The following is a 16,277-nucleotide window of genomic DNA, read 5'->3' as shown; positions in this document are numbered from 1 at the left end:
TTATTTCTGAACAAGCTGTAGACTCTTGGTGAGGACTTGAATTTTCAGGAAGTGGTCGAATGAAGACTCTGTGACATTCCATCGTTGATCTATTAATGGAAACCTGAGGAAAAATTGCTTGGCCTCCTCAAGTGGAAATACATAAAGACATATATTGCTTTTGCGACGGGGTGGAGAAACAGACCGTCAGTTCATGTGGACACGCAGCAGGCGATCTAAATATCACGTCTGTCTTACAGGACCATATGACAAGCCAACAGTGCAACAAATACGGCACTTTCAGTCACATATTAGCAGAAATCCGCCATAACAAATGCAGTTTGGTCAATTATCACATCATTTTTTTCTCTTTTTAAAAAAAAAAATATATTTATCTGCTCCTTGATTTAGCCATTTCACACCCCTGTTATAAGACAGTGATTGTAGTGCAGTGGTAAAGTTTCCATCTGATAATCAGAGCTTTTCTAAATTGCAGGTTCAAATCCCGTGAGTGGCATTTATTTTTTTAATTAACCAGGGTAATTTAACTGCTGGGTTCTGTATTGCATCCCCTGTTATTTTTTTTTTATATCAACCCAGTGATATTCACTAATTACACAGCTGGTTTTTATTTTATTGTTCTCCACATCAGCGGCACAATGTGGTGCACCATGTCCCAGCTGCTCGCACTGTGTTCCTACTCGCACGACACCATCACATGCACGACACTGTCACGTGCACAACACATCACAATGGGTTCATTCATGCCTGCCCGTTGGCTCGTTCTCTCATACAAGCTGTTCCGTCGTGATTCATCGTGATTTGTACTTATTCGTACTATGTGTGAAGGGGCCCTTAACACATTCTAATTCAGAACCTCTAAGAAAGTAAAGTGTATTAAACAAACAAGATAATAACTTACAGTAACTTCAGTATCCGTTGGATTGGGGCACACTGTGGACCATAAGCTTAAATGAGCCATCGTAATGATGGGAGTGAGGGAGGAATACAAGAGGTTCAACTAAGGGTAAGAAATTGTATAACTACTTTAGAGGTCTCTGAAATCTATGTACAAGATTCTTCAAGGCATGAATAGTGTTCTTTGTTTTTTAGCTGCCCAAGGATGTTCAAGGTCACCACATCAGATTCAGTTCAGATCTGCATTGGGATTTGGCCAAGCACTATGCTTTGATGGTCTTGGATGAGGCCCACCCAGAAGAAGAAAAAGTTGCAGTTCTTTCACTAGCTGCTTTAGGCTGGCTCCATAAGTGAGCAGGTTTCCTTTCACGTCCATGCTAAAATGTCATACATCTTACAGTACCATACTGTTTGTATTTCTTTATGATGGATATAAATGAAGTCCAAGACATATTCAGTGAATTGTAAATGTTCATGTATCCATCCCCTGACTCATTTCACCAAAACTGGCTGGAAAAAGTGATTATTTAATCAATATGTTTATAATAAACTGCCCCCATCCCAACTTTTTTGGAATGTGTTGCAGGCCTTTACAGTGAGGCAAATAAGTATTTGATCCACTGTTGATTTTGCAAGTTTTCCCACCTACAAAGAATGTTGAGGTCTAGAATTTTTATCGTAGGTACACTTCAACTGTGAGAGACAGAATCTAAAAACAAATGATCAGAAAATCACACTGTATGATTTTTAAATATTTAATTTGCTTTTTATTGCATGAAATAAGGATTTGATCCCCTACCAACCAGCAAGAATTCTGGCACACACAGACCTGTTAATTTTTTTTAAGAAGCCCTCTTATTCTGCACTCTTTACCTGTATTAATTGCAGCTGTTTGAACTTGTTACCTGTAAGAAAGACACCTGTTCACACACTCAATCAATCACACTCCACCGTGGCCAAGACCAAAGAGCTGTCTAAGGACACCAGGGTCAAAACTGTAGACCTGCAAAAGGCTGCGATGGGCAACAGGACAACAGGCAAGCAGCTTGGTGAGAAGACAACATCTGTTGGAGTAATTATTAGAAAATGGAAGAAACAGAGATGCCTGTCAATCTTCCTCAGTCTGGGACTCTGTGCAATATCTCACCTCATGGGGTAAGGATGATTCTGAGAAAGCCTAGAACTACATGGGAGGACCTGGTCAATGACCTGAAGAGAGCTGGGACCACAGTCACAAAGATTACATTAGTAACACACAACGCTGTCATTGTTTAAAATCCTGCAGGGCAGCAAGGTCCCCCTGCTCAAGCCAGCACATGTCCAGGCATGTTTGAAGTTCACCAGTGACCACCTGGATGATCCAGAGGAGTCATGGGAGAAGGTCATGTGGTCAGATGAGACCAAAATAGAGCTTTTTGGAATCAACTCCACTCACTGTGTTTAGAGGATGAGAACAACCACAAGAACACCGTCCCAATCATGAAGCATGGGGGTCGAAACATCATTTTTGGGGTGATTTTCTGCAAAGCGGAAAGGACGACTGCACCATATTAAGGGAGGATGGATGGGGTCATGTATCGTGAGATTCTGGCAAACAACCTACTTCCCTCAGTCAGAGCATTGAAGATGGGTCATGGCTGGGTCTTCCAGCATGACAATGACCCTGTAAGAAGCATTTCAAGGTCCTGGAGTGACCGAGCCAGTCTCCAGACCTAAACTCAATAGAAAATCTTTGGAGGGAGCTGAAACTCCAAACCTGATAGACCTGGAGAAGATCTGTATGGAGGAGTGGACCAAAATCCCTGCTGCAGTGTGCGAACTTGGTCAAGAACTACAGGAAACGTCTGACCTCTGGAACTGCAAACAAAAGTTTCTGTACCAAATATATTAAGGTCTGTTTTTCAAAAATATTAATTTCATGCAAATTAATGATTTAAAAATCATACAATGTGATTTTCTGACTTTTCTTTTTAGATTCTGTCTCTCACAGTTGAAGTGTACCTACGATAAAAATTACAGACCTCTCCATTCTTTGTAGGTGGGAAAACCTGCAAAATCAACAGTGGATCAAATACTTATTTGCCTCACTGTAAATGCAGAAATGGTTCTAAATTAACAAAGGAAATTAAACTGTCCACAAAAAACATGAAATACAGTATGTTGTTGTGTTCATGCTGTCTGCAATGAAATAGAAGTCAATGTAAATGTAAGAATCACTGCAAGATTTTTAAATTCACATTTTCCATATTGTCCCAAATTGTTCTGATTTGGGGTTGTAAATTTGTTTCCATCTTCTTCCAAAAACATAATCTTTTTAACAGTTTCATTATGTACAGTGGCCATAAAAAAAACTTTGTTGAAACTCCATTGCTAAAAACTGTACTATAATAAATCATGAGTATAATTACAATTATTAAGCTGTTGGAGAGTTGCTCATTGATCTCTGTGGATAATCGTGGGTTGTCTTGGAATTCATTATGCACTCCTTTTAAGTATTTACTCTTGGCCAGACTGCAACATCAATCCAGAGAACTGAGTCAACATATCAAAAACAAGTCTGAACAAAAACAGAATTCTAAGTCAGGTAGTTATTAATTGCAGGATGGCTGTATTGCATTGCATCATACAGGTGTTTTTCCAGTTTTTTCACTCATCTGATGTATACATCAGTGCTTTGCGCAAGTGTCATGACATGATGGAACAACAGTATCAACAATCAACTTGGTTTGGCTTCAGTGTTTTAGTGAATTTTTTATTTTTTATTTTACTTGAAACACAATGACTAAAATTGTCAGGCAACATAGTTGCCTCAGGGCTGCAGCAGAAAATGGTAACACTGGGTAAAGTGCCTTTATGAATCTACAGTATTCATTGAACTGATTTCTATAAGAACTTACCTTGGTGGCGCTGTGATGCAGTGTGTCGTTGTAGATCGCACCCGTCTCCCAGTTCTTGACCTTTATGAAGCGGGGGCATTTGGAGGGGCTGCCATTCTGTAATACTTTGTTGGGTGAGGTCCTGCCCTGAGCTGGAACCTGAAAAGAATCCACAGACTAACTATGAGTAACTGTTTTGGTTTCTGTGTTGATCCGGCGCAGCCCAACATAATTGTCAATGCTGAGGTCAAACCAACACAATTATACCTTTTACACCCAGTGTATATTGACACCCACATCAGTGTATGCTAAAGTGGGAGTGTCCCAACTTCACTGGAATTGGGCTTGTAAGTTCAGCGCCATCTATTTCTCTTTAAAGAACACAATAGTAATGGACCTGCCCTCACATGGCAGTTCCATGACGTGCACACGTCTTGGGTGTAGGCAAGCGCATAATGATGCGACAGGATGATGCATCAGGATACAACAACAGATGAGGTGGGAATTTGCATGCAGTCCTCACTTCTAATACATTGACAATAAATTATTAAGATGGTTAAAAAGTGATAGCTAGTACAATCCAGCCTCTACAGAAAAAGAAGTGTGAATGTGTATTGTAGTATGAAAGGGAGGGAACACTTTCTACCTTACCATTAACAGTGCTGCAAGCGACATGCTTCTGTGTGGATGAAACTTTCTATTAATACCAATGACGTACAATGGTCAGTTGGTCAGTGAACAATCTTCACACACAGCAGTGGCGGCAACAGGTCTTACCCCAACTATCATACTACTAGTTTATGCGCACATTTCAGGCATGGGTACCATTTGATTCATTAAGTGACTTTCTCTAGCCACTTTTCATCCAGTGCCATGGTTTGTGCTTCAGTTATACACTCTTGAAAGAAAAGTGCACTTGGACATACTCCAAATGCACATGCACCTCTCGTTATGCGTCCACCATCAAAATAGAGCCCTCTGAAATTCCCTCTCTCAGAAAATCAGTTTGTCATTGTGCGATTGTGCACCAGATCTGTGTCTTACACACACACTTATCAACCGAAACTACTCACATTCCCTTTCTCCCTGCTTGTCTCTGCAGAGGTCCCCGCTCAGGAATAAAGGCAATCAACATTAAACAGCAGGTAGATGGCAAGCAACTCTTGGCCTACTGGGTTTTCCAATACAGTAGCTATTGACTGATGAATGCCTGCAATTTAACCCCACAGTCAAATGGAAGCTTCCAGAGAGATGGGCACTGTGTGATTGCCAAAGCTCCGAATAATCAATCCTACACCTTGGAAACTCTTTCATCATCGGCAGTGGCATTGTTACTCATACAGTTGAACAGCTTCTGAACAAAAGTGGCAGAATCATTGAGATGAATACCAGCATCGTCACGCCAGTTGAGTCTCATTTTCATTCTTCTCAAAGAGTGGAGAGGGGCGAGGGGTGCTGAATTGAATTTGATTCTGCACACAAGGAGACAGAGCTTAGTTCCTGTGTGTTCATGCTCTGACAGCGGTAACCCCCCAGTGTGACTCAGACATGACACAATGTTATCAATGAGGCTGTGGACAAGAAGAAAGACCAATGTACCAGAACCAGACTCTTGATCGAAGAGGCAGTAAATAAAAAATCAAATGTGTGGAATGTGAAGTTTGTTCCAGAGATATCGGGGAGGTAGTGCATGATTACCTCCACCAATGCACACAGGAGGATAGAGATTATGGTTTTTGTTTGTTTATTTTCAGATAAGCCACAGAAATCTTACCTTTTATTGCTTTCTTTTAGTTCTCTAACATTGCATTTTAAGTTTAAACATTCACCTTTATGACATCACGAACATCAAATGAGGAAATGTCAGGAATCTAATCGTCTTCTATTATTGGTTTGTGAAAGCAATAACTGTGGAACAATCCCGTGGGTCACTCAGGGTATTGTTTTCACTGGCACACCTGTGTGTGTGTGTGTGTGTGTGTGTGTGTGTGTGTGTGTGTGTGTGTGTGTGTGTGTGTGTGTGTGTGTGTGTGTGTGTGTGTGTGTGTGTGTGTGTGTGTGTGTGTGTGCGTGCCTGTGGACAAGATAAATAAAAAGAGTCTGATGGATTTCCTTGAGGTTCATAATGGTGTGACGCAGGGATGTGTTCATGCTCCAGCCTTATTCAACATCTATGTAATGGATGAGTCCCTACTTGTACATCATCAACCTCAAGGACACTATTGCCTTCCACTACCGGCTCAAGTGGTGTCTCTTCACACTGCCACGACTCAATGCCAAGGCAATAACCGGGAGTGAGATGGTACTTGACCTACAGTATGCAGATGGCGCTGCCTTCACCAGTCATTCAGCCCTTGATGTGCTTTCTGTTATGACTTTTTCATTGATCTTTGCTTTCTTGTTCTGTACATCTGTATTTGCATTCCTGCCATGTTCATGTTTTCATTGGTTTTGTTTTCTGTTCATCATTCATGTATTGTGTAGTTTTGTCTTAGTAGCTGTTTTGCCACATTGTTTTCATTAATTGTTACCTTAGTTTTCACTTCAGTCTTGGTTTTGTTCTGTTTATTTAATTTCTTGTATTATGCTTTAGTCTGGCCTTTTCTGTGAAGTTTACTTTTGTCTCTGCTTTTGTTTTCAGTTTATCACTTAGTCTTCTGTTTAGTCATTTTAGGCATTATCTGTTATCTGGCTGGTCTGTCCACTTTAACATGTACTAGTTTTTGGGGTCATTTCTTTCCGTTTGCATGTCATGATGTTTAGTTGTTTTTTCTGTTTTCTTTCATCTCTGTCTCATTGCACTTGTCTCTGCATTTTGTTATTTCTGTTTTTTCTTCATCAGAATTACCTTTTGGTTTTTGCTGTTCAGTATTTTTGCACTAAGTCACGCCCACCTGAACTTTTCTGTTTCTTCTGTTTGCCACGCCCTCTTCCTGGTTCTTCCAACACACCTGTTCTCACTTTCCTCATTTCCACTTTGGTTATTTAAACTCTCTGTCTTCACTCAAGCCCCACCAGTTCGTTGATTTTCACAGTCCTCGTACCAGCCTTTTCATAGCTCTGCCTTGTTTTGCCGTGTAGTGACCCAGCTCTGTTTTGTGACCTCGTCTTGCTGCTGCCCACGTACTTTGTCTGCTTGTGTTAAAGACCTGAGCCTGCCTTTTTGATGACACCCTGGCCTGCCGACTATCTGTACCTCTGCATCCATGACTGCCTAACTGTGTACCGAATCCAAGCTCATTTTTTGACCGATAAAGCCTTTCAATTTCAATTCCATTGTCTGTGAGTTTTTGCATTTGGGTCCCACAACCTTTGGTGCCACATCACCCCGAGTTCCTGACAGAACGAACTGGCCATAAACGGGACTCAGCAAGCTCACTCCCAGTCATGTCTGACAACTCTCTCTCTGCCAAGGACCCGGACATGGCCCTCATCAAGGACATTTTTTCTGAGGTAAATTTTTTCTTTAACTGTTTTCACTCCTGTTACTCCCCGAAGAAAAAATTTGACTTTTTGGACAAAGCTTGCAACCTGGTGGAGGAGAACTCCTGGCTGTACGATCTTTTTCCAGAATTAGAAGATCTGGACAACTTGTTTGCGGCAGGAAGCCTCCCAGCCTGGATTTACCAGCCAGAAACGCACTTGCCGCCCACACACCAGCTCCTTGACAGCGAGTCTGAGTGGACCGACCTGGATGATGACTACACATCAGAGACAGAAGGGTCATATCTACAGGACACAGCCACCATAGTAGACGGGCCCCCGCCCGGTCTGCCAATTCAAACTGGCCAGAACATGGAGCCTGTAAGTTCCACTCCTGCCTTGGACTCTGTTGCTGCTCTCCCAGATTTAGAGGTGATACACTAACACACACACTTTTTTCTATATCTCAACAACCAAGAAGCCTAGATGGACCAAACATGGTGGAAATGTTCCTTGAATAGGGCCCCTTCACACATAGTGTGAAGTTTGATGGCGTTTGGACGAAAACAGTGAAACAGCATGAAACAGTTCAAAATTAGCACACGAAACATCACACCGACTGGCAGGCATGCACGAACCTGGTGCGAGAGTTCGTGCACGCGCCGGTGTCCATCGAGCAGGAACAGTGCCAGGTGCCGCACATGGCGCCACTTATGTGGAAGAAATAAAAACCAGCTGGTACGTGTGGAACCACATCGTGCCGCTTATGTGGAAGAAATAAAAAAATAAAAACCAGCCGCTACCTGTGGGACCACATCGTGCTGCTTATGTGGAATAATAATAAAAAAAACATGCCACCTGGGACATGAATTGCACCTTTCAAAACCTCTGATTGCCAGTCAGAGACTTTACCACTGAGCTTTGAAAGCTGCGGGAAGCTGCCTCATATCAGGAAGGACATTGAAGTATTACAAAAAAAAAATTAAAATCACACACCACATAAAAACACCTCATTCATCAAGCGAGCAATACAAATATGATCCGTCTGTTCCTCTGGTGACGACCCATGGTCACAGACATACAGTCATGAAATGACATGAATGAGAAGCAGTGTGGTCTGATCATGTCCACATCTACTGGGCAGGTGCATCCAGTCGGCCACGTGTGTGTTCTGCCCGACACGCGTGTCTTGTGGACAGCGCGCCACAGCACAGACACCGCGTCATGTGGAACATATCTCAGGTGGGTGACGTGACTGTCAGATCGCCCGCTACGTGTTCAGATCTGACGGTCCGTTTCAACCTGGGGGGCTGTCAGTGTCTGCTCTGTGCTCACGCTCGCACTCGCTTGCTGCAGCTTGTCGCCATCATGGTGATATATGTTTTTATTTATGTCCACGTAAATACAGCAATCAGACACACAGTGTCACAGTGGACAGTTGTTAGTCCATGACTGTCCAAACACAGTAGGTTTTGTCCAGCTGGAATGTCCAGAATGACAGATCACCACAGCTGCTTCTGTCGGAAGCCACACCTCCCGTGAGTGGAGCGCACACACCCACGTGTCAGTGTTTGTGTTTGCAAAGTCATACTCGTGGGGAACTTAGACAAATTTCACAGCAGTACAACAGTGATTGTCTGCAGTCTGATGTCATGCCAAGAGTGCGACTGGCCACACATTTTCTAAGTGCCATGCGAGCGGTGTTAGGTGTTCATGCGTGTCACCTGGAATTTGGCCGGCACCTGCTGTGAGAGGGTGCGATGGGTTTGCACAGCGCACACTTTGTCTTTCAGGTGCTTGTGTGTGCAAATAGTTGTAGCAACAGGTGTACAAGGCATTGGCGACAGGGATGACATTACACGGTTTGCACATGATTCCTGCATCATGCGCACTAAGTGTGCACTTCGTCCATACTTCGCACTATGTGTGAAGGGGCCCATAGATATGTATAGGCTATTAGATTTTGTAGTACTAGTTTGGTTGAAGGTCAATGTCAAGATCAAGGAAAATGTTCTGAAAAACAGCTTCTTTTCTTTTTGTATATATCGACAACCAAGAAGCCTAGATGGATCAGACTTGGTGGGAGTATTACTTGGATAGTTACGTATCTAGAGGTGATTAGATTTTGGAGCAGTTTGGTCAAAAGTTAAAGGTCAAGGAAAACATGGTACAAAACACCTTTTTTGTATACTGTATCTCAACAACCAAGAAGCCTAAATGGATGACCTAAACCATATATTGATCTGACATATTGATATATGCATATATACTTATACATTTATACTGGTGTGTGGACTACAAGGGGTATGCGTGCATCCCCCTCTCTTTCATCCTTTCATTTAACTGGCAGAGCTATGCATTTTGTAAGTGCCAGTCCTGCTTGAATAATAACCAAAAGCAATAGATTTGCCATCACTGAGATGGAAAGAAAAAAGGCTCTAGCAGACATCAGACTTGTTTCTGTGATATTTTCATTTGCCAACTTGTAAGAGGAATTCCCTTGGTGTTTTTGGGTGAAACTTGACTCTTGTAAATGAACTCCATCAGACTTCTCTTGAAATAACTATACATTAGGTAACTAATTTCAGTAATTGTGTTCTTGTGTATTGGAGATGAATATTTGTTGCTATAATTGCTTGAAAAATGAGTTGCCTCTGTTATCATTCAGCCAATGGCTGTGGCATACTTCATTGTTGAATCAGAATTATTGATTCGATGATGGTCTAGTGGTAGGGGAGGTGATGGTCTAAGTGGTTAAGTGTTGGGCTTGAGATCAGATGATCCTCTGTTCAAATCCCAGCCTCACCGGAAAATCACTAAGGGCCCTTGGGCAAGGTCCTTAATCCCCTAGTTTCTCCCAGTGTGTAGTGGACGCCTTGCATGGCAGGAGCCTGGTGAATGTGAGGCATTGATGTGTAAAGTGCTTTGAGCGTCTGATGCAGATGGAAAAGCGCTATACGTGGGCTGTCCGTAAAGTATCGGTCCTTTTTATTTTTTTTTTTAAACTATATGGATTTCATTCATATGTTTTTACGTCAGGCATGTTTGAACCCTCGTGCGCATGCGTGAGTTTTTCCACGCCTGTCGGTGACGTCATTCGCCTGTGAGCACGCATTGGGAAGGAGTGGTCCCGCCCCCTCGTCGGAATTTCATTGTCTGGAAATGGCGGAATGAAAAGGACTTTTTTTCCATCAGATTTTTTTCAGAAGCTGTTAGAAACTGGCACCTGGAAACCATTCGAAAAATTTATCTGGCTTTCGGTGAAAATTTTGCCGGCTTCACAGAGAATAAGGACTGTTAACTGTCGCTTTAAGGACCCCTTTAAGAACGCTTGACACGCCGCGCTCCAAGCTGCGACAACGCGGCACAAAACACCGTATCATTTCTAAACGGATAGCTCTGTGGATACGAGACATCGTGTGCTCTTTCTCTGGTAATCACAAGAACTGGACATCAGCCATTTTCCGGCAGATTTCACTTTTAACCAGAGATTTTGTCATGGAACGCCGCGCGGAGGCTTCGCGCATCACGACCGATTCGCTTGATGAGCGAGACAAAGAACGCCTCCGTTTCGGCGTGTCAGAGGACAAGTTAGGACATGTCTATCTCGGCTTTCAATGCTTACCAGTCCAGTAAGTTTCAGAGAAATTGTGGAGAGCTAGACATGTCCAAACTTGTCCACTGACCCGCCGAAACGGAGGTGTTCTTTGCCTGACGTCAAAACATATGATTGAAATCCATAGTTTTTAAAAAAATAAAAAGGACCGATACTTTACGGACAGCCCACGTATAAATGCAGCCCATTTATGATCGGGTGACAACCTATGGTTGGTTTCAGCAGTAAGTAGTTTGTTTTGATGGTGCCTCTAGTCTGTTTTCATCTCTATGCTTTAGCATATACACTTTAAAAGATCCAGCTACATGAAGGCTTTCTGAAATGTGTATGTACTATTTGTATATGTCATATTATGTTGTCTGTTCCCTGTTATTGCTATTTAGGACTTTTTTTGTCATCACTGCTAATTGTTAATTTTTTTATATTTTGATTTTCTACATATTGAGAAAATCTTTCAGTAATTTCACTGTACATAGACATAATGACAATAAATAAAGCTCTGATTATGGCAGCACAAGCACAGGTACTGAACACCAGGGGTATACCATAGGAGAGAGGATCCGGGGTACAGTCAGTGTATGCTGTCCCAATTTGCATCTTGCACCCTGTAACGATGTGCTGGATTGTCTCAGGGGCATCTTTGTCAACCACCACTATATCTGGTTGCTTGGTTTGCACCTGTTTGTCTGTCTGAAACTTGAAGTCCCACAGCACCTTAGTGCTGTTGGTCTCAGCCACCTTTGGTTGTGTTCCCCACTTGGACTTTTTGTCTGTATATGACACACATGTTCCTGTACACTGTACAGGAACATACGTATTTGTACAGGAATATGTATATTCTCTATAGAGGAACATGTTCCAGACAGATAAACAGGTGCAAACCAAGCAACCAGACATAGTGGTGGTTGACAAGCAGCAGAAACGGGCAGTTGTGGTAAATGTGTCAACAACTCCAAGTGATTACCAACATCAGAAGTAAAGAGCATGAGAAGACTGAAAACTAGGAAAAGTGTGTAAAGGTAAAGGCCAAACTGGTTCGGGTTCTAGTATAAGAGCTCTCAGGGCTATGAGACCCATGCTGGGAGAACGAGTCCAGCAGATTCCAGGTCAACACCTGAGGTCTCTGTCCAGAAGACAGCAGTCCTCTGAACAACAAGATACTGTGCCTAACCCTCAAACTCCCAAGCTATCAGTAGAAGACCCAGATATGAGGAAATGCACACACACACACACACACACACACACACACACACACACACACACACACACACACACACACACACACACACACAAGAGGTGAGGTTGACAAAAGAATTTTATTTTTATATAATGGATGAACAAGAAAATCTGACAACTGTGCAATCTGTGCCTCATGCTGTGATGATTGGGTTCGATTGTGTAAGGACGATAAAACTTTGTCTCTGACAGTGAGGTATATTCTCCACTTTAAATGGATCAAAGGTTGTGGCTGCAGAATTCAGACACTGGTAGAATCTGACAGGCCATTCTGGTACCTTTCCTTTGGAACAGGCTTATTAAATATTTAAATTATGCAGGAGCAGCAGCTCAAGCTTGAGGCACAAGACAGGTAGTCAGAGTGAGAAAACTAATTTTTCAGGCCATCAATTTGTCATCTGAAATCTTAATCATAACAGAATCTTGACTTTCCTAGAAAGTCCTTTTCATTGCACCTAAAATAAAATACAAGGTCTATTAGAAAAGTATCCGACCATATTATTTTTTTCAAAAACCATATGGATCTGAATCACGTGTGATTACATCAGACATGCTTGAACCCTCGTGGGCATGCGAGAGTTTTTTCACGCCTGTCGATTACGTCATTCGCCTGTGGGCAGTCTTTGAGTGAGGAGTCGCCTACCCTCTCGTCAATTTTTTCATTGTTTAGGAATGGCTCAGAGACTGCTGCTTTGTTTGATCAAAATTTTTTCAAAACTGTAAGGCACAACTGAGTGGACACCATTCAATAAATTCAGCTGGTTTTCGGTAAAAATTTTAACGGCTGATGAGAGATTTTGGTCTGGTAGTGTCGCTTTAAGGACAGCCCACGGCGCCTGACGGCGATCTGCGCTTGAAAACTTCCACATTTCAGGCTCTGCTGACCCAGTAAGTCGTCAGAGAACAGAGAACTTTCAGAAGAAGTCGGCATTGTTATGTGTCGGACGCAGGACGGAGAACCGACCAGCGTTTGAAGGACCCAGTATGAAATAAGCAGAGCACGGTACAAAGGATAACAAAATTTAATAAACATAACAGTGACGTGCTAAAGTATAACAAATGAGTGCGCGGACTGGCGAGGTGGGTATACGGTGCGCTCCCAGCTGCACAAACGGTCCGGAGCCAGAAACAGTTCGGACCCAAGGACCCCGCCGACACCCCCCAGGTGGCCGCGACAAACCAAGTCTGTGAAAGAAGAAACCATCATGTGAGTCCACACTCCACACACAGAGAGACCACTCAAAGGTGTACATAACAGCAAACACTTCCTGGCTTAATCACTAATCAGCTTCCCACCCTGCAGGCATGGAACACCCAGTTCACATTACTCAACTGCAGTGGAAGCTGATTAAACGACTAACATAACAGCTCAATATAATAAGGTGTGAGGGACACCACATTTACTGACTGTACAAATGTTAGTCACAAAACCTAACGTACCTCAGGAAGTGTGCTGACGAGCGTGAGACCTCACCCCCTCCTCTTTCACAGACCATAGCATCAAACCTGGACGTTCTCTGCATCCATAATGATGAGATGGCTCTCAAGACGACGATCTCACCCGTCTGGTCACAAGGTCGAGTCTCTGGCAAATACACACTGTGTACTCCAGACTTAAATGCCACCATGCTCCAATCCGTGTAGATGCACCACAGCTGTGAGTCCTGACGAGCTGCACATGATCACCCTCAGGTGATCAGGGTGAGGTCCTGAAAACTCAGCCACACAGCCACTCAGTCCTAAACGCGTACCACCTGGAAGGAAAAACAAAAGACAGCACAGAAGACAGAAACAAAAGGCAGCCAGGCCCCCCCAGCCATACAACAGGCATGAGGAGTTTATTCAGACATTCCATTGTTAACAGACATTTTGTAATGAAAGAACGTGCGGGCAGAGTCGCATGTTGGGCCGGACCCGACCGCGGGGGGTTGCGACAGGAAAAACACTTCTGTTGGAAACCTTAACGGGCAAGTTGGAACATGCCCAAGCTGTTAAACAATTTCTCAGTTACTCACTTGTTGAAAGCCATCAAAAGCCGCCTGAATTTTACAAATGGTTTTCAACACGGAGGTGTTTTTCCTGTCGCGGCACGTCTTTCATTAAAAAATGTCCTTAAACAGTGGAATGTCCGCATAAAGTCCTCATGCCAGCCTCTTCTGAATCTTCTCTGTTCTCTCACGACGTCCTGGGTGAATTAAGCCTTAAATTAGGATGTTTTCAGGTCGAAACAGGCCGAAAAATGGTCCAAAACAGCAGAGTTTCTTGCATAATTACACAAATGACATCCAATTAAGGAGAATCATGCCAGTAAGTGATCAAATAGCCTCAGTAAACACATTAACCATTTATCAAAGTGTTGATTGGCTGTCCCAAATTTTCAGTCGTTTTAATAAAGATAAATTTGAAATATTACCTCAACCAAGGTTTGGTTTAAACCTACATCTACTGCTTTCTTTATTAGCAGAAAACCATAAAAACATTACTCATCAGAAAATGGATTCTGGATCATTTCTTTATTTAACCTTGTTTTCCTTAAGTTGCCTAATTAAACCCTACGGAACGGCCCCGGCTCTGCGTTCTCAGGGTGCAGGACTGCTTTGTATCCCTAGGGTGAATAAAAAAAATCCTTGGGTCACAGAGCTTTCTCTTATCGTGCACATGCTTTGTCAGATTCTGTAGAGACTTTCAAGTCCAGACTTGAAAGACAGACATTTATTTTCCCTTTCATATGGCGAGCATATTGGCATAATATGGTACTGTGCTTCCTACCCTTTTAAATTCATTTTATTAGTAAAGAGAGCAGGTCACAGCCTCAACTTTATCTACAGTCTGGGTCTTTTAGTGAAGCTTAGGGCTAGTGGCCAGGGATCACCTTAGTATTTCCTGTTTTTGTTGTTGCTTAATGATGACAAATTATACTTTATTTGTTGTCTTTCTGCCACCTGATTCTGTTGTGTCTCTCTCTCTCTCTCTCTCTCTCTCTCTCCCTCTCTCCCTCTCTCTCTCTGTTTGAGGTGCGGCTCCATCCAGAAGTGGGAGTGGGTGTCTTCTTCTGCAAGCCTCCTGTCCTGTGCACCAGCATGGACTTCCAAAAATTTCCTGCATATTTGTATTGTCAACTGTGTCTGTAGCATGGCCCAAGCAGAGGGTCGCCCCTTTGAGTCTGGTCTGCTTGAGATTTCTTCCTCAAATCATCAGAGGGAGTTTTTTTCTTACCACTATTGCTCTAGGGGTTGGTAAGGTTAGACCTTACTTGTGTGAAGCGCCTTGAGGCAACTTTGTTGTGATTTGGAGCTATATAAATGAAAATAAATTTAAATAATTAGAATTGAAATTGACGATTTTATTTATTTATTAAACACCCGGCTAGATGGATTTCTTTCAAACTTGATGAGAATAATAAGACCATTCAGCTGCTCCCTTGTTTGCACTCAGGGTCACCACAGCAAATTTGAACACACAAAATATTAAGTGTTTTGGGTTCATACTGTCTACAATGAAAAAAAGTCAGAAAACGTAAGGATCACTGTTTTTTTATATTACTTTTTTGGGGAGGTTGTGGGGAGCACAGTGACTTAGTGGTTAGCACTGTTGCCTCACAGGGAGATGGTCATGGGTTCGATTCCCACCTGTGGCCTTTCTATGTGCAGTTTACGAGTCCTCCACATGTTTGCGTGGGTTCTCTCCGGGTGCTCCGGCTTCCTCCCACATCCAAAGACATGCAGGTTAGGTGGATTGGAAACTTTAAATTGTCCGTAGGTGTGTGTGCAGGTGTGAATGTGTTTGTTTGCCAATATATGGCCCTAACAGACTGGTGTCCTGTCCAGGGTGTACCCCGCCTCACGCCCTAGGACTGCTGGGATAGGAGTAATTGGAGTAAGCAGTTGAAGATGAGTGAGTTTGTTTGTTTGTTTTTTAATTTTCCATTTCATCCCCAATGCCTGTGATGGCTGTTCACTACAGAGGACACTTGCGCTGTGTTGTGTGCTGCTATGCACTGATAGGATGACAGTGTCCAAAGTCTTTTTGAAAGTGCTGACAATATTTATGTTCATTTGTTCTCTAAAACAATCATAGGCTCACTGGATTAACATAAATGTCTATTTGCATTGTTAACTAATTTTTTCCGCCTCTCAGACAATATATAGCCTCCACACATACCCCCCCCCCAACCTGAAACAGAATAGGCAACTGTATACAATCCAGTTTCCATGCACCACTTATTTGTA

At 42.8% G+C, this 16,277-nt stretch overlaps 1 protein-coding gene across 1 annotated transcript in view; it reads right to left on the bottom strand.

The window, feature by feature from the left end:
* nos1 (nitric oxide synthase 1 (neuronal)) overlaps nucleotides 1–16,277 on the bottom strand; it is a 158,387-nt gene that overhangs the window by 119,309 nt on the left and 22,801 nt on the right. Inside the window, 1 exon segment of the mRNA XM_034170884.1 lies at nucleotides 3,795–3,932. Coding sequence (XP_034026775.1) covers nucleotides 3,795–3,932 — 138 coding nt within the window.

This window comes from Thalassophryne amazonica, chromosome 5 (assembly GCF_902500255.1).
Source record: "Thalassophryne amazonica chromosome 5, fThaAma1.1, whole genome shotgun sequence".
NCBI lineage: Eukaryota > Metazoa > Chordata > Actinopteri > Batrachoidiformes > Batrachoididae > Thalassophryne > Thalassophryne amazonica.
Note: the sequence above shows the minus strand (reverse complement) of the source record. Positions and strands in the feature narration are given on the sequence as shown.